The sequence below is a fragment of the Onychostoma macrolepis genome, chromosome 25 (genome assembly GCF_012432095.1).
Source record: "Onychostoma macrolepis isolate SWU-2019 chromosome 25, ASM1243209v1, whole genome shotgun sequence".
In the NCBI taxonomy this organism is placed as follows: domain Eukaryota; kingdom Metazoa; phylum Chordata; class Actinopteri; order Cypriniformes; family Cyprinidae; genus Onychostoma; species Onychostoma macrolepis.
In genome coordinates this window covers 13,751,377-13,770,873 of record NC_081179.1, presented here as the reverse complement: position 1 = coordinate 13,770,873, position 19,497 = coordinate 13,751,377, and the positions used below count along the sequence as shown (strand labels likewise).

Genomic DNA, 19,497 nt, shown 5'->3' with positions numbered 1-19,497 from the left:
TTGCTTGGTAACCTTCCTGGAGCGTCCATTTACGCAATCTCATTAATATTAATGAGACGTCATTATAACATCAGTCATTGGCCAGCAACCTACCAACGTATCGCGTTCAACAAATCACATCTCGTCACCTAATTAATATTCATAAGCTAAGTCTTCGCCGTAGTAGAGACGCATGCGCAGTACGCACTGGGCTGTCTGAAGAAGTGCGTTTCCTTTTCAAGGGCCTGGATGTATGTATGTGTGTGTGCGTGTGAGAGTGTGTGTGTATTTGTGTGTGTGTGTAAAAGACAGCTGTAGCCCCTGGGTGTGCTGCGCTTCCGTAACGTTTAAAAACTGCTCGCTTCAGGCGGCTTACCGTTTAGCGACTTCTCCGGTCTGTGAAACTCTGCAACAGTTGTGTTTTTAAGCCGAACCGTTTGTTTCCTCACGCGCGTTGTGTTTTTAAAATTGAAGCGCATTCGGTCGCCGCTGCTTTAACGGTTTTTGTGGTTATATTTGTACGCACGGACGAGCCGATCATCTTTTGTCTGCATTGATGTTAGAGGAAAGCTTTCCGGAAGATCTATTTCGCTGAATGTGTGAATGACCACTTGTATATCTTCTGTTGATACAATCTAGTGGGTTTGACCCACACATGGACTAAGTGGACAAGCCGAAAACATCTCAACTTTAAGGCATTTGGACACCAAGGGCTGATCATCTACGGGACGCATAGGTACTGTTATGTCATATGTATTATTAAGCCAATAATATAGCTTGCTCTTAATCACCCATTTGCTTCTTTCATCCTTCTGCATGTCTTAGAATGGGTGCATTGTGTTTTTGAATCTAAATGCGATGGTCTGCTTCCCAGCTGTCCAAATAAGAGCCACTTGAGGCTCCTGCATGAGATAAAACGTGTCTTTGGAGGTCCATCATGATTTGTTAATCATCTTAAAGCATGCGTGCAAGATGCATTGGATGGTGCGTAATGGACTAGACCCAGTCTGAGATGTATTGTCTCATTGCCAGTCCTGATTGGATCAGCAGTGCTGTTCTCCATCAGCATCATTGTGGGACTGTTATGTTGTCATGGATTCGCGAGTTTAATAACAACATCTGAATGTGGGACTGGTCTGTAAATAACTGAAATGGGGTTTTGGTGGTAGACACTCGTTTTTTGGGCTGTTATGGGATACCTGGGTAGCATGAAATTGTACACTTATTTACTAGTAAACACATACAGCTCAGTCACTTGTAACCAAACCTAGAATGGTTCCATGATATTTGAAGGAGAAAAAAATTCTGTTGAAAGGGCAGTTATTCAAATCATAGTAGAAAGGCCTCAGTGTTTTTTTTTCTTTCTTTGCCTTCATTAATATTAATGAGATGGATTTAGAAAGGTTGAAATCCAAAGGTCACTTCCTCCTGCTGAAGTGCAGATTTTAGAGGACCAGTTCCCCAAATTGTTAGTCATGTTTCAAACTTGACTCTTTTTAATTTTTTTTGTTTTATTTTATTTTTTTAAAGAATATCCAGACCACTCTTGTTTTTCACATAATGAAAATGAATGTGAACTGTCATGCTTATGACAGTAAAAAGTTCATAAAAATAGTTCATTATGTCCAGTGTGCAATATTGCAATGGTTGCAAGTAAAGCTCTGAAATGGGCTAAAAAAAAAAAAAAAAGTACTTTTATTCTACAAAAATGGTATGAAGGGTTGTTGGTAATTGCATGTCTATGTACCCAGGTTATTATACACTATATTATATATCTAATTACTTAATATGCAGTTTCGTAAATAAATATTAACTCAAATTTTATTTATATATATATATATATATATATATATATATATATATATATAATTAGGGGGAAAAAAGCTTATTTTATTTCAGTTAGTTGCTAAGGCAATGTCAAAACTGTATTAAATTAAAATAAAAAAATAAAATCTAAATCAAATACATTTAACTTGATATACTAAAATAAACTAAAATTAATAAAACCTAGGCTATATAAACATAAATTATATAGACATATTTAAAAATGACAAAACCACGCAAACGTATAAATAAATATACAAACTAAAATTAAAATGGAAAATGTTAATAAAAACTGTAACAGTATATCGGTTATACTAAAATAACACTGCTTTTTAATAATGTTGGATTTTAATAGTCATTAGATCTGAAAGCTTCAGAGCATGGGAAGATTTTTGGTAAATAATGCTTTAGATTTCAGCATGTTTCTACCACAAAAATTCTTAAGAGTTGGAATATAGTGCAAAAGTCATGACTATTTTATGTTACTTCTATGGTGTTTTTGGGGCTTCCCAGTTCCCAAATAAATTCTTTAAAAAAAAATTTTTTTTTCGTCCACTAAAAAAGTGAAGTACAGCTTTGGAACGTTGTGAGATTTTAATAAATGATGACAGAATTTGTCATTTTGATTGAACTGTTAACAGAGCAGCTATTCTAGAATGTCTCCTTTGTCATCATTACATGTGTATCTATGTATATTTTATGCCATTTCTGCATTAATTGATTCATTTTTTGTTGCTTAAAATTGTATCAGCTGTCCTTGTCGTCGCACATATGGCTGTTAAAAGCGGAGCCACTCTTTTGAAGAGCATCAGAACAGCGCTTCCTGTTCAGTTCCTTTAATTCACACCTGCAAGAGCTCCTCAGTTGGGCTTCATTGCATTTTGAAGTGTCAGAATTAATGTCGTCTGTATTTCTACTCTGCTCCGTCGTTTGCAATGGGATTTCCCCTGCTGCTAATCTGCTGTTTTCAAGCGTTTTGTGGTGTACTGCTCGACTTGTGCGAGAGGACATTGTTTTTTGCTCATTTTGCCAACAGTAGTCAGTTTTACCGTCATATGCTATTTCCTTATTCTCATACACTGCTCAGTTTAATAGCAACGCTTCCTTACAGAGCCTGACACGCGATACTGATACCGCTCATTACTGTCAAATCTCTTTGCAGTGTTATTTTGCCATTCAAAACAAGGGGACAGATACTGTCCAGCTAAAAAATGGCCATAAATGTTGTGTTATGTTACATTCCAAGTCTTCTGGTAGAGGATCAGACCTAAACTGAAGTGGTTCTAGTTGCATGTTTGATTGTAGAGCTCTTGTCTTGTTTATGTTGGTTGTCTCTTTGCCTCCCTACTGTCACAGTGGCTTGTCGGTAGATGACAGAGCAGTGTAATTAAGCATCAAAGGGAGCTGGAGGAGCAGCTCTGCCCAGAGGGGAGAGCGTTTGCAGGGTCAGGTTGGTGTGAGACGCCCCCTGCCATGACACTGGCTAGTGTGGAGCTTAAAAAGCCTTGTGCTAACAGAACTGAAGGAAATGACTGGGAGTAATTATGAAGGCTAATGCTCAATGTGACCCTCATTTACTGGGGTTGTTTTAGCCTTGTATTTGCATTTTTAAAAATGATGTCCAATCCAGTCTTGTGAGAAAATGTAACATCTATCTATCTATCTATCTATCTATCTATCTATCTATCTATCTATCTATCTATCTATCTATCTATCTATCTATCTATCTATCTATCTATCTATCTAGTATATACTGTACTATACTGTTCTCATCACTTAGTTCTGTGTGTGTGTGTATGTATACATAAAGTAAAAATATACAGTGTATATATAGAGAAAAAATATTAAATAGCCATTAGTGTTATAACCTCACTTTTCTTAGTTCACATCATTTTAAGGTTTAAGAAATAAAAATGAATATATTTTTAAAAAATGTATTTACATTAAAACAAAATATATTCAACCATATTCTAATATTTAAAAATGAAAATGGTTATTCTATCAGCCCAATACTGCATGGGAATGCTTTGTCTTCCATCACTGTGAATTTTGTGCATGAATATTAATGACATGCATGAGGAATTTATTGGTGATGAGGTATGAAGGGCCTCCCATAACATCACAATAACATGTGCATCTGAGAATTATTACTAAAATACATGTTGCACAGTTTAATGACGTTTTGTTTTTGCAAATAAGTATTAAGAGTGTATAACATGCTCTAAAATTAAGTTAGAGAAGTAGGCCTATTTATAACTTAAAGGCCACATGATTCAAAACTAATAAACATATATATTAATAATATAATTTTAAATTGAATGCATTTTGAATCATGGGGCACCTGGGCCAGTAATTTTATTTATTTATTTTTTATATTAATGTTTTTGAAAGGTCTTTTATGCTTACCGTGACTGCATTTATTTGATCACAAGTACAAAAACACCAAAACTTTATTTGAATATTTTAAAATGTAATTTATTATTTTGACGGCAAAGCTGAATTTTCAGCAGCCCAGTTTTTTTGTGTGTGTGTGTGTGCATTACTTTTATTTGGTTTTTTTTAAGAAGGTGAGATGATAGCATGGTTATGTGTGTTCATTTTGGTCTTGTCACCTTCTAAGACAGAAAACATTTGTGTCGTCAGATGTGATGTGCTGAATATAGTCATGTTTTGGGTGAGCAGAATACCTGAGGTCACAATATCTCAACCTGTTGGATCTTGCCCCAGTGCACTGATAGTAAAAGTTTAACAAGAAATTCACATACCATAATGCTGCTTTTCACTTTATCTTCATCTTCTCATACACATTCAGCAGCAAAAGGCTAATAATCACCTTTACATAAAGTACAATAGTGGTGCAGTAACTGTTTCAGATTGTATCACCGTGATTATCATATTCATGTAGCTATAATGCTTTTCATGCTATTGAAAGAATGCTACAGCATTACCATGGTACTGTATTAAAAAAACTGGTACTTACCATGCGCTTTCTCATTATTTTGGTAATATCAGAAGGATTAGGATTTATTTTTGTCTAACTAACTCATATCTGTGCTAGACTCACATACTGTAACTACAATACCATATCCATGTCATAACTACAGACTAAAGCAGTTTGTTCAGCAAAGCCTTTCTGAATAACCTTCAATATCAGTAAGGCATGAAAATGAATATATACGAATGAATGCCTGATATTGAGCATTTCTCTCTGAAATGTTCATAGATCCACCCTGACACATTAGCACTTCATAACTGATCTAAAAATAGAGAGCATATCTCAGCGGCCCTCCTGAAACACACTGACTGTACTCATTAAATTAGCATGCTGAAAGATGCCCCACTTGTGGCAGAAAGGGAGAATTGAAGAGCATCCGAATGTTAGGGTCGTACGCTGACCCATAGTAGTATTTTGTAAGCGTCCTAATAGGTCAGATGTTTTGTTAAGAGGATGTGAAGTAGATGGATTTAGGGGATGAAAGGCTGTGAGGCTGGAATCCTCTCTATCTCCGAGCACATCACGTCTCTGTTCTCTCTCATTGAAGCTGGTTTCCTGGTTCCTCGTGTGGCCTGAAGGCAACTGCCATGCCTCCCCTACTGAGTCTTACTGCTGCTCTCACACGTGCTTCACTTTGAACATGACGGCATAAATCACAGTCTGTGATGTTTTGTGTGACATTCAAAGGCGTTTGGATTAATAGCCTGCAGGCTTTGTTTCAGGACCGACTTAAAGATGATCAGGACTCCCTCTGTCATGCAAAATGTGGAAATATATATGTAGCTTGCAAAAGTATTCAAACCCCTTCATTTTTTTTTTTCACGCCTTATGTTAAACTCTTTTAAATTACTTTTTTTTTTTTTTTCTACACTCCGTACACCATAATGGCAAAGCAAAAATAGAACCCTTAAATCAGTACTTAGCTGAAGCACCTTTACAGCCTCAAGTTTTTTTGGGTATGATGCGACAAGCTTTGCTCATCGGCATTTGGCAATTATCTGCCATTCTTCACCTCTCAAGCTCTGTCAGGTTGGATGGGGCAGATGCACATTTTCAGGTTTCTCCAGAAATATTTGATTGTGTTCAAGCTCGGGCTGTGGCTGAACCACTGAAGGACATTCACAGAGTTGTCTATAAGCCACACTTGCTGTGTGCTTTGGGTCATTGTCCTGTTGGACGGTGAACCTTCTGCCCAGTCTGAGGTTCTGAATGCTCTGGACTGGGTTTTCATTAAGGCTATCTCGATATTTTGGTGCATTGAGCTTTTCTTCTACTCTGACAAGTCCCTCATTCCCTGCCGCTGAAAAACAGCCCCAGTGCCCCACAGCACGAGGCTGCTACCAGCACACTTTACTTTTGGGATGGTACTCTGCAGGTGATGAGCAGTGCCTGGTTTCCTTCAAACATGATGCTTGGAATTGAGGTTCATCAGACCAAAGAATCTTGTTTCTCAGTCTGAGGGTCCTTTAGGTGCTTCTTTGCAAATTCCAAGTGTGTTTTCCAAGTGCCCAAATGGCATCACATCGCGTCTGCACTATAAGCGAGCTGAACGCTGCTCAGTTGACACAGGAATTGTCACTTGCACAATCGAGGCAGTGTCGCATCGTCGCTAAAGTTTATAAATTGCACTTCTTTTTAATTGCTGCCAGTGTTTAACCATTCAGAACTCTTGCGCTCTCCTGGAGACTGGGCGCTCATGCACACTCGAAGCGGACACATAACGCCAGGTCAACACATACTCTGTTTGCAGTGCATATTTTTTTCCACGCTCATATTAACGCAGGGGTGTCAATTCAAACTCAATTGCTGGAGGGTCACAGCCCTGCAGAGTTTAACTCCAACCCTAATTAAACACACCTGATCCAACTAATCAAGTCCTTCAGGCTCAATTGAAAACTACATGGTTTGTGTGTTGGAGCAGGGTTGGAACTAAACTCTGCAGGGCTGCGGCCCTCCAGGAACTGAGTTTGACACCCCTGTGTTAATGGATTAAAGTGTTCACACTGAACACGTTTTATTAACAATGTAATAAAAGTTTTAAATGCAAAAGAGGCAGTAGAACAGACTGTTTCTGTCAATGGTAAGTTTTAATTTCGAATGCTTGTGATAATGTAAGAAAAGTAGTTTAAATGTTTTGCCACTTGCATGAGCAACTTGATATATAAATCTAGAAGTAAATGCATTGAATAATGTGTTGCTTATATTTATTGCGTTTAAACGCATCTATCAAATATTACTGTACTGTGTAAAAAAAAAAAAAAAGAATCACAATGCTGAAAAAGCATTTTCAGTAACAATGTTTGGATTTGAAATCAAAATAATGAATAAATGTTGTGTTTGTGGAAATCAGGCTTGTTCTGTGTGTGAGCTATTGTGCAATAATAGCACAATTGTAAAAACAAAAATGCACTGCATGATCAAACATTTAGGTGAGATAAAAAATATTTTTTTTTGAAAAATGTAAATAAACGCCCCCCTTCCACCCCTCAAATAAAAAAAAAATCCCCTCACAAGTGTCAACTAAGAGGGGAATTCCCCCATTTTCAAAAATGAAATTCAGGCCCTGAATAAATGTCTAAAAATCCTGATCGGAGCACCCCTAGTTTTTATGTGTCTTCACTGAGGAGAGCATTGAGTTTGGCCACACCACCATAAAGCCCAGATCGGTGGAGTGTTGCAGTGATGTTTCTCCTATCTCGACATATGATCATGAAGCTCAAATAGAGTGACCATCAGCTTCTTTGTCACCACTCTAACCAAAGCCCTTCTCCATCAATTGCTCAGTTTGGCCAGGAGGCCAGCTCTAGGAAGAGTCCTGGTTGTTCCAAATGTCTTCCATTATGGATAATGGAGGCTACATGCTTCTGTGACTTTTCAATGAAGCAGAATTTTTTTTCTGAACTCTTCCCCAGATGTGTGGTTTGATGCAATCCTTTTTTTTTTTTTTTTTTTTTTTTTTAATATCTCAGGGCTTGGTTTTTGCTCTAATATGCATTTTCAGCTGTTAGACCTTTTATTAAGACATGTGCCTTTCCAAATCATACCCATTCAATTGAATTTGCAGCAGGTTTGCTTCACTCAAAGTGTGGGTAACATTTACAAGCAATATGAATGCTCCTGAGCTAAATTTCAACTGTCCCAGATAAGGATATGAATACTTATGCAATGGAATCATTTAAGTTTTTAAATCATTAATAAATTTGCAAAGATGTTAAAAAAAACCTGTTATTTGCTTTGTCATTATGGTGTAGATTGATGTGGATAAAAAAGTCATTTAAAGCAGTTTAACATAAGGCTGCAACATAAAACATGAGAGAAATTAAGGTGTTTGAATACTTTTGCTAGGCACTGTGTATGTGTATATATATATAGTCATGGCCAAAAATATCGGCACCCTAGGTAAATATGATCAAGGAAGGCTGTTAAAATTAATCTGCATTGTTAATCCTTTTGATCTTTTATTTAAAAAAATTCACAAAAATTTAACCTTTCATTGGATAATAATAATTTAAAATGGGGGGAAATATAGTTATGAAATAAATGTTTTTCTCAAATAAACGTTGGACACAATTATTGGCACCCCTATAAATTCTTATGAGTAAAATATCTCTGAAGTATATTCCCATTCATATTCACAATTTTGAGCACTCCAGGGTGATTATGAACATGAAATTATCCAGCCATGCCTTCCTGTTTCACAGAAATATAAATAGGAGGGAAAACAAAGCCCAAATTCCCTTAATCATCCATCACAATGAGAAGTGGCTTTAAGAAAAGAGCTACAGCAGTGAAAATTCCCATTTCCACCATCAGGGCAATAATTAAGAATTTCCAATCAACATAAAATGTTACGAAACTGCCTGGAAGAGGACATGTGCCTATATCGTCCTAATGCACGGTGAGAAGAGTTTGAGTGGCTAAAGACTCTCCAAGGACCACAGCTGGAGAATTGCAGAAAATAGTTGAGTCTCGGGGTCAGAAAACCTTTAAAAAAATTGTCAAACAGCACCTACATCACCGTATGTTGTTTGGGAGGGTTTCAAGAAAAATTCTCCTCGCTCATCCAAAACAAACTCCAGCATATTCAATTATCAGACATGACTCGAACGTCAAATGTTATTGGCTTCTATGGTCAGATGAAACTAAAAAATGAGCTTTTTAGCAGCAAACACTCAAGATGGGTTTGGTGAACACAGGGATAAAAAGTACACCATGTGTACAATGAAATATACTGCTGTATTTTTGATGTTGTGGGCCTATATTTCTGCTGGAGGTCCTGGACATCTTGTTTAGACGCATGGCATCACTGATTATATCAAATACCAACAGATAAAAAATCAATAAGTGACTGACTCTGTTAGAAATCTTATAATGGGCCATGTTTGGATCTTCCAACCGTACAATAATCCAAACACAAACCTCAAAAATGGGTCACTGAGCACAAAACCAAGCTTCTGCTGGCCATTCCAGTCCTCTGACCTGAACCCTGTAGAAAATGAGTGGTGAACTGAAGAGAAGAAGCACCAACATGGAGCTGGGCATCTAAAGGGTCTGGAGTGATTCTGGATGAAGGAATGGTCTCTGATCTCTTGTCAGGTGATCTCTAACCTCATCAGGCATTATAGGAGAACATTTAGAGCTGTTAAACTGGCAAATGGAGGTTTCAAAAAGTATTGAATAAAAGGGTGCCGTTAATTGTGGCCAATGTGTATTAGAGAAAAACATTTATTTCATAATGATATTTCCCCCCATTTGAAATTCTTATTATCCAATGAAAGGTTAGATTTTTGTGAATTTTTTTAAATAAAAGATCTAAAGGATTAACAATGCAGATTAATTTTCACAGCCGCCATTGATCATATTTACCAAGGGTGCCGATATTTGTGGCCATGACTGTATGTATATATATATATATATATATATGTATGTATGTGTATATATTGCATTTGAACAAATTCAATAAATTATTATATTGTTCATAATTTTAACATCTTTATTTGCTTGATTTTAAAATAATTTTGTTAATAATAATTATTTTAAAATAAATCAAACATTGCTCTCACAAAGAGGAATGTTTAAAATATTCATATATTTTAACAAAGTATTAATAGTAGTTTCAAACTAATTATTTTTAAATACAATAAATAATTCATTTAAAATAAAAGATTACTCTCATATACAGGAGTTAAAATATTAATATATTTTAATAAATTATTAATAGTAGTTTCTAACGTTGTTGTTGTTAATTACAATAATAAATAATTAGTTTTAAAAAAATTGCTCTCAAAGAGGAATGATGTAAATTAACAATATATTAACAAATTTGTATTAGTAGTGGTAGTAGTTTCTTTATTATTATAATTTTGTTAAAATATGTTTTATATATTTTTTAATTCCTCCTGTGAGAGCGATCTTAATTTAATTTAATTATGCTTATTTCAATTTACATTATTCACAAGGTATCTTATATATCAATTATATTTTTACTTATATTTAAATATAAATAATCTTCAATCCTTATCCAGTAATCTGAATAACTGGAAAAGCACTGAAAAAAATTCTGTCATAGCCTTGTTAGTGCTTAAGTTACTCAACTCCTTTACTAGACACTTATGTTTGTATGTGAAATTACATATAAGATTCTTAAGGATACCGGTGTTGTCCTTAAAACCAAAATCGAATCATTTGACCCAGCCTTGATAGAATCGGGTTGGAGCATCCAGTTCTGGCATACAAAGACACTTTTGTCGAAGTCTGTGAATAAAAGGAAAGGCTTTGGTTCTACATCATACCCTCTGGAAACTTCCGCAGTCCCTGTCATCTTCGAGCCACCAGAGTTGCCTGGATTCAGTGCCAGTGAGCTGACCGCTGGCCTCCAGAAGTCTGCTGCAAATTTTCAGATACTCGAGGAATGAAAAGTCCTCTTGTGCGAGGCGTAGCCCAGCCGATGCAGTCTTTAAACAATGATATCATTTGTAACAAGGGATTTGCCAAGGCACACCCCGAAATTGTTGCTGATCACAGAAAAGCCTCATTGATTTTGATTGGTGAATGCATTCCTCTTTGAATGTCAGCCTCTTGTTTTCTAAATGAGCCATTTTTTGTGGTTGGATGTTGCTCAGATTTGGCAGTATCCTGTTTTTTTGATGTGCCACACATTTTATTTGTCTGTGTGCACCGTCTTTAGGTGTTTTCACATGATTGCATCATTTGTTTCCCTCTGTTACGGTTGTTTAGGGTGAGCTTAAACTCAATAACACCATCTGGACGATTTCCACAGCTTAGTGTCTGTGCGACAGTCAAATTATTTAATGCAAGTCGGAAATATCTGGTACTACAAATTTTTTCACATGGCCTGTTTACAGGGTTAGCATATGATTTCTATTTATGTTTCTAGGTGGTTGCTAGGGTGTTATGGGCAGATTCTTTGACTGTTCTGCATCAAAGTGTATTGCATGAAGTTAGAGGGATTGTTCAAATCTCTACTGCAAGTATGTGTGACAGATGATTTATGTGATGAGTAATAATAATGTATGCCTTAGCAAACAACGCTGATAAAGTGTCTTGTTAAGCACAGGTAGTTTCAAGTGGCAAACAAGTGGATTATGAGAGTGTGATATTAATAGCTCATTGCTTTACTTGGCAAGTGCAGTAAAGAGAGGCGGTTACTTAAATTGAAACAAAATGTCTTCCCGCCACTTTTTGCAGACCACTTGTGTTATTTTATTGCACTGTTCATTTCACAATTATTTTAAAAAAAGTTTTTATCTTTTTGTTTTGAGGTTTGTTTGTTTAGTTTGTCTTTTTTTTTTTTTCATTTTGTTTTGTTTATTTTTGTTTAGTGGTTTTGTTTGTATTTTTTTGTCTTGTCTTGTTTTGTGGCTTGTTGTTTTTATTTTTGTTTTGTGTTGTTTTTAGTGTTAATTTTTTTTTTTTTTTTTTAGTTTTTGTTTTCTTAAAGTGCAACACTCAATTTTATACAATATTTAACTTGCTCCATGTCTCTCATCAAGGGGTTCCTGGTCTAAAACAACACTGATCTACTGTGATACAAACAAAATGGTTTCATTTTGCCCTGAAAAATTAGTGCTTTAATTCCTTGTACCTGTACTCGGGCATTTTGAAAAATAACCGTTAAAACTGACAAATTCGGACATATTTGAAATGGCAATCTACTACAACGACAATTCCTGCTGTTAGGTGATTCATGCTATTCCTATGTTTGGGGAGTATAAAATTAGGTAGTCCGAGCAGCAGGGGAAGACTGTGTTTTTAAAGGGAAGTGTGTTATATCCTCACTGTAAGGGCTTCTGTGGATTGCACTGATGTTGGCGCCCCTTTTGCCGTCTGCTGCTCTAGCCAGCACCCTTCAACCCATAGTGCTCCTCACCCACCAACACCTGCGTGCCAATACAGGATGACCGTTTTAGTCTCAGCAGCTCAAACTGGAAGTGACTTCATGTTGTGGAGCTTGCTGCAGCTTTCAAGCCAGAGCTACTTTGCATTGAACAGATTGGCAGTCAGCATTGGTTGACATATTAATGAGGTCAAGGCGCTCAGTGTCATATCATTTGTAGTTCACAAGCACACCGCATGCAACTGCGCTTCTTGTGAAAATAAGGTGGGAGGATTGCACCGGTGTGAATTTCACTGTTACACACAAAGAATGATAGAAAACTGTTGCAAATAGCTGCATAAGGTATCAAAACCAATGTGCACCACTTTTGAAGTCAACAAAACGGAGCCGGTTTACTTTCTTAATGACCATTCCTGTTTAAATTGTGCACAAATTAATGGAATAATGCATCACATCACGAAACAAAATAGGTTGCGAACACTGTTTCATGTTGACTTTTAAAGCTCTTTTTCTGTTTAAGAATAGATAGGGTAACTTGTTAGATTTCCACCTACAAATAACTGCTTAGTTGCAGCTACATTTTCTGTTATGTTGTTCACTTCTAATGTAGAGCAGAAATGTTTCAGGTAAATTTAGTTTCTGCTTCCAGGTGCAGTTTAATTCCCGTAAGAAATCGTCCCTAACTGCCTGCTAATTTGTTCCCATGAGAGTGTTACGTGAGGATGGAGGACTTGCAGGTGTCATTTGTTTTAGTTTAAGTTCAAGTTCAGTTCAGAAGATTCTTCTCCCTACAAAACTTGTCATAGTGGAAAGAGAGCAATAATAACTTCACGATGATTCACGTTGCTCATCACCACGAAAGTGAAAATATATATATATTTTTTTACTTCTCATTTCTGCTTTCTGGTGTTCTCAATTCTCAAGATGTGGTGTGAGTTCATTTTTTCCATAGTAATATGTTTTTATTTGTGGAACAGCACAGTTTTATTTAACCTCATGTTAACATGAGGAGACCAAGTCTTACAGACAGATCTTTGAGTGAACAGTGCTAGACCTTATCTAGTGGCCACTTGAACCAGAAGAATCAGACTGACATGGAAATTTTTTTATCTAAAATCTAAAAAATAGTTTATTTAATTTCACATAGTTAAGTATAAATAAAGGCAACAATAGATTTACAAAAACCCTAAAAATGTGTGTGTGTGTACACGCATATTTATTCTCAAAACAAGAAGTGGCCTAATCTGTGATTATGGCCTGTATAGAGTTTCTGAGTATCTAAAAGATATCAATCATTGGCCCTATAGGTTCATCAGTATATTTAGCTTTAGTTAGAGGCTTTTCCAAGTGTAAAGTGTTTGTTTTAAGGCTAGCGTGATGCCCTCTGCTTGCTAACGCTGAATATTTAACAGGCTTTTTGCAAGCCTGCTTGCTGCTCAGCCCTTCTTCCTGTCTGAGGCATCGGAAAATCTACAGCCGCCACTTCCCCTTTGAAAGTGTGTGTGCTTGAACTATATTTGCTGGTAAACAGTGTTTGCTGACATGCTTGGTTCGTCTAATTTTGAGTCATTGCTAAAGTTCATTTTCTGTATCTGTATTACTTGTAAATGCTTTTCAGGATTTAGCATAGAAGTGCATGCTCAGTGTTTTTAATGTTATTTGAGTGTTTGATTAAATAGTATTTAAAGTGCATCCAATAATTACTTTTTATTCATTTATTTATTTTTTATTCACAGATCTTTGGCCAGTTCTGGCTGCAGCTGTACGCCTCAGGCTCAGCTCTGATGTTACCAGCTGAAACGGGTCGACTGTGAGAGGACGATTTCCCTCAGCTATGTCTACCTTTGAGGTAACACAAACCTTGAAATGTTGCCATTAGGGTATAATGTGAATTATGACTTTATTTCATTTATACAGCATCCTGTTTGTACATCAAGGGCTTTTCCTTATATTCCCATTCCCTTCTCTAGACGATCTGGCCTCCGGGCACCGAGTGTGTAGCCAGGTACAACTTCCCTGGAACGACCGAACTGGACTTGCCTATGTGCAAAGGAGATGTCCTTACTATAATTGGAGTAACTAAGGTAAATTTCTGAAAAGTTAGAATGACACATATTTAGATTTGTCATCATTTATACATCCTCACCCTCAAAATGATCCTTTTTATTTAAAAATGTAAAAAAATAAAACTTAATACACTTAGTACACTACCAATTAAAGGTGTATAGTCAGTAAGATTTTTTTTTATTTTTTATGTTTTGGAAAGAATTCTCTGCTGACCAAGGCTGCAATTATTTGATCAAAAATACAGTAATATTGTAACCCATTAATACAATTTAAAATGTGGTTGAATAAATTTGAACATATTTTAAAATCCAATTTATTCCTGTGATGCAAAGCTAAATTCTTCAGTGTCACATGATCCTACAGAAATCATTCTAATCATGATGATTCGGTGCTGGAGAAACATTCTTAATATTATCAATGTTGAGAACAGTTATGCTTCTTAATATTTTTGTGGAAACTGTGATGCTTTTTTTTTTTTTTCAGGATTCCTTGATAAGTTCAAAAGAACAGCATCTATTAGATTTTTTACACACGTTATAAATGTATTTCCTATGAATTATTGATCAGTTTAATCCATCCCCTCTTTGAATACTGATCCCAGACTGTTCAGTATTTGTAAAGATTTTAGAGGATATGTTTGCCAACTGAGTATATTAGGCAGAGTATTTACGCTACTTTTACCGTATAATAATAGTGAATATGAACTAGTAGCTCCCATGGTCCCAAAATGGCTTAAAATATCATAATTGTGCCATACAATAAGTTTGTGTGAGCAACAGAATGAAATTCAAGTCAGTATTTGCTAAAAAACAGTTTTACTGTATTGAAAATGCAGCGTGAACATCCTGCTAAATATCTTGTTTTGTGGTTTCTGTAAGAAATTGTCATATAAGTGTGGAATGACATGAGTTTAAATATAAAGGCAACTATTCATTTAAAATTGTTTGCTGGTGCTTCCATCCAGGATCCAAACTGGTACAAAGCAAAAAACGCAGCAGGACGAGAGGGTACCATACCAGCAAACTACGTTCAGAAGAGAGAAGGAGTGAAATCAGGCGGTAAACTGAGCCTTATGCCGTAAGTACATAGTTCAATTGCATGTATTTTGTGTATATATAAAACACGGTTTGTCTTGAGTGATCCTCATTTGAACTACGATAAGAGAGTGTTTGTGTGCGTTTCATACATACAAACATTAGCGCGCTATATTTAGCATGTATCACTGATATCATCACCAGATCACCTACTACCGTATATCTGTAATAATACACAAATGTCTTCCTGCTTTCCGGTCCACCACAATAACCCAAGGACTCATTTGAATCGGCCAGCTGTTTAAAATAGAAGGAGAAATCAGAGAGTTATACAAATAGCAGCACTCAGGCCAGTGGAAAAAGTCCATCTCTCAGCATCTGATATGCAAAGGCCAGAGACATGCATCACGATTAGGGTTCGGTTGTAAGAGAGCATGTGATATTCTTCAATTACTTGCTGCTTTTAGAAGGAACAATGGATATAATGATGCTGACGTCTCAGTTTTATTCAGCGTGGCAATGCAGTGTCAAGTGAATCCTTCAAACCTGATGTATGGGATCTGGATGTCTGCTTTTAGCCATGTGTAATGGAAGGTTTAGTTTTAGATGTGTTTGGCTTTAGCAGATTGTGACGGTAGCAGTCATTTTTTTTGCCGTCTAGTGCACAGCTTTGGTTTATTTTCGATGGTGTGTATGTATATGTGTGGGTAATTGGGAGATACAGATTGGATGTTTGTCATGCCAGAGAAGCCACAGAAGGGCCAGGCAAGGCCAGCGCTCCTTTTGGAAGCCTGTAATTTAGCTTCCTTTTCTCAGTCTTGTGCACAATATTATGTATCTGAATCAGTCTTTCTTTCTAAATTTTCCTGATAGCTGTACATACTAAACTAAACTAAACAAAACATTACTATTCTATGTGACACATTTTAGGGTTTTTAAAGTCTAATACCATTACAGCAGCACTGTTTTGGTGATTCAAAGTGTTAACACAAGTTCATGAGTTTGTTTTGACTGATTTATTAAAAGAACCGGCTCATAAGAGTCATTATGAATCAGACTCTGTTTATTTTTCTAAAATGCTTTTATCCAAAGCGTCTTTCAAATCAGGAACATCACAAACAATCAGTCATAATATTATATATATATATATATATATATATATATATATATATATATATATATATATATATATATATATATATATATATATATATATTAATTCACATTAATCATCATTCAATTAATTCTGCATTTATACTCAACAAAACAATACTATAGTTGTAATGTATTGTAACTATTTATTTAAAAAAATATTCAGAGTATCTGTAACTACTTCATTTAAAAAGTTATCAAGCATTTGACTGAGTCTGTTTGACTGATTCATTAAAAGAACTGGTTCATAAGAGTCATTTGTGAATCTGAATACAGTGACTGAATTCATACTGTATTGGATTGAATTTATACAATTCACAACTGAGGTAAACTACAACTAGAAACAAAACAATACTATTTTCTGACACATTTGAATGTTTATAACAAAAAAATACCATTACAACAGCAGTTGTTTTGTTTTTAGCATGATTCGAAGTGTTAACTCACAAGTCTTTTTCACTTAATTCACTTAAAGAATCCGCTAATAAGAGTCATTATTTTGTGAATTGGACTACATTTATTCGTTTAGTATTTATCCAAACCAAATCTCAATATTTAGCATCTCTTGCCTTTTCATCGAATAGTGAATCAACGTGTCAGACTGATTCAAAACTAAAACATCTGGGTTCCTTAGTCTTTCTGACTGATTCATTAGCTCACAGGAGTCATTTGTTAGTAAGTGTGCAATTGTGTAATGCTTACAGGTTTTATACACTTTACACTTTATAAACTTCATCAACTAACTGAAAACTATTCTTCATCAGACCACAGCAACACAAAATATGCTTTGATATGACTTGTAAATGATGAACGGAGCAAACACACGTCTTTTATCTGTGGTCACTCAGATGGTTCCATGGAAAGATCACACGTGAGCAGGCCGAGAGGCTGCTTTACCCCCCAGAGACTGGCCTCTTCCTGGTGCGTGAGAGCACCAACTACCCTGGCGACTACACCCTGTGTGTCAGTTGCGACGGCAAGGTGGAGCATTACCGCATCATCTACCACGACGGCAAACTGTCCATCGATGAGGAGGAGTACTTTGAAAACCTCATGCAGCTCATGGAGGTGAGGGTTACTGGCTTATGACCTGGTTTAAGTTTAAGTTGTTGTTTTCATAGCTAACAGCTCTATTTATGGTCTTATAGATAATTGGTAAAATACTTCTATAGTCAGCACAAGCACACTCCAATGTTAGCCCAGCGGGTTGTGAAACCAACAGGCTTCTTCCTGTGAGTCCTCTCACCGCCTCCGTCATCATTTTCAAATTGATCGCCACACACAGATACAAAAATAGCCCTAACAGGAAGTCAGTTCACATCAGACGCGCTGGCTACAGAGATGGGGCAAGCATTTACGATTGACTCCAGGAAACAATTTTTTCCACGCACACCTTGAGGTCAAAGGTTCAGTCCAGGCTTGTTGGAGGAAGTGACACTGCTAAACAAGAGCTGTGAAATGAAGGTGGTGTTTTATGGAAAGTGTGTTGTTCGGGTGTTTTTTTTCTAGTTGAATGTCACACTAACTCACAGAATGTCCCTTACATATTCCTTTACCATTGTATTTATATGAAACGGCATACTTCAGAGAAAGCATTTATTTACATTTACATTTATTCATTTAGCAGACCCTTTTATCCAAAGCGACTTACAATTGAGGAATACAATAAGCGATTCATTATAAAGAGGCAAATAGACACAGGAAGTACTTGCAATACAAAGTTTCAGGCATTGTTCAGAGTAAATACTAGCTAGGCAGGGCCTCTCCTGTATTTAAGTATAGAAGTATAGGTATATTTGTAGCAATAGCCAAAAATACATTGTATCGGTCAAAATTATTGATTTTTCTTTTATGCCAAAAATCATTAGGATATTAAGTAAAGATATTTTGTACATTTCCTACCATAAATATATCAAAACTTAATTTTTGATTAGTAATATGCATTGCTAAGGACTTCATTTGAACAACTTTAAAGGTGTTTTTCTGAATATTCAGATTTTTTTGCACCCTCAGATTCCAGATTTTCAAATAGTTGTATTTCAGTCAAATATTGTCCTATCCTAACAATTTCCATACATAAATATATATTTCATTTTGCTTTTTAAGTCTATTGTGCTTTTCAAGTATATTTTTATTGAATACAATTCATTCTTCATTGTATTTACATGACACTGATTACAACATACTTTAGAGAAAGCAAAATGAAATGTCTTTTTTATATATACACACACAGTATCTCACAAAAGTGAGTACACCCCTCACATTTTGGCAACCATTTTAGTATATCCTCTCAAGGGACAATACTATAGAAATGAAACTTGGATATATTTTAGAGTAGTCAATGTGCAACTTGCATAGCAATAAAGATTTACTGTCGTCTGAAAATAACTCAACATACAGCCATTATTGTCAAAAAAGCTGGCAACAAAAGTGAGTACACCCTACGTGAAAACAGCTATACGTCGTTTAAACATGCAAAGCCACATGTCCTATTCATCATGTTCATGTTTTTGTACGTTTGACAGGACCATACATATTTGTGTATCTTGTATTAGAGCAGTTAAAATTTGGTGCTTTGAGTACAATTCTCTCGTACTGACCACTGGATGTTCAACATGGCACCTCATGGCAAAGAACTCTCTGAGGATTTGAGAATTAGAATTGTTGCTCTCCACAAAGATGGCCTGGGCTATAAGAAGATCAGTAACACCCTGAAACTGAGTTACAGTACAGTGGCCACTGGCATACAGAGGTTTTCCAAGATGGGTTTCACTCGGAGCAAGCCTCGCAAGGGTCGATCAAAGAAGTTGAGTCCTTGTGCTGTGCGTCAGGTGCAGAAGCTGGCTTCCAAAAACAGACGCATGAGTGCTGCCAGCATTGCTTTAGAAGTTGCAGAAGTGAAAGGTCCTCTTGTCAGTGCTCAGACCATACGCCGCACACTGCAACAAGTCGGCTTGCATGGCTGTCGTCCCAGAAGGAAGCCTCTTCTGAAGCTGGCTCACAAAAAAGCCTGCAAACAGTTTGCTGAAGACAACCTCTCTAAGAGCATGAATTACTGGAACCATGTTCTGTGGTCTGATGAGACTAAG

General features: G+C 36.2%; 1 protein-coding gene across 1 annotated transcript in view; it reads left to right on the top strand.

The window, feature by feature from the left end:
* The first annotated feature begins 184 nt into the window (after nt 1–184).
* The window catches only part of csk (C-terminal Src kinase), a 28,114-nt gene continuing 8,801 nt past the window's right edge, over nt 185–19,497 (top strand). Inside the window, exons 1-5 of the mRNA XM_058767714.1 lie at nt 185–715; nt 13,892–14,004; nt 14,126–14,239; nt 15,187–15,299; nt 17,257–17,476. Of these exons, the coding sequence (XP_058623697.1) occupies nt 13,990–14,004; nt 14,126–14,239; nt 15,187–15,299; nt 17,257–17,476 (462 nt within the window). The 5' untranslated portion in view covers nt 185–715; nt 13,892–13,989. The remainder of the gene's footprint in view (nt 716–13,891; nt 14,005–14,125; nt 14,240–15,186; nt 15,300–17,256; nt 17,477–19,497) is intronic.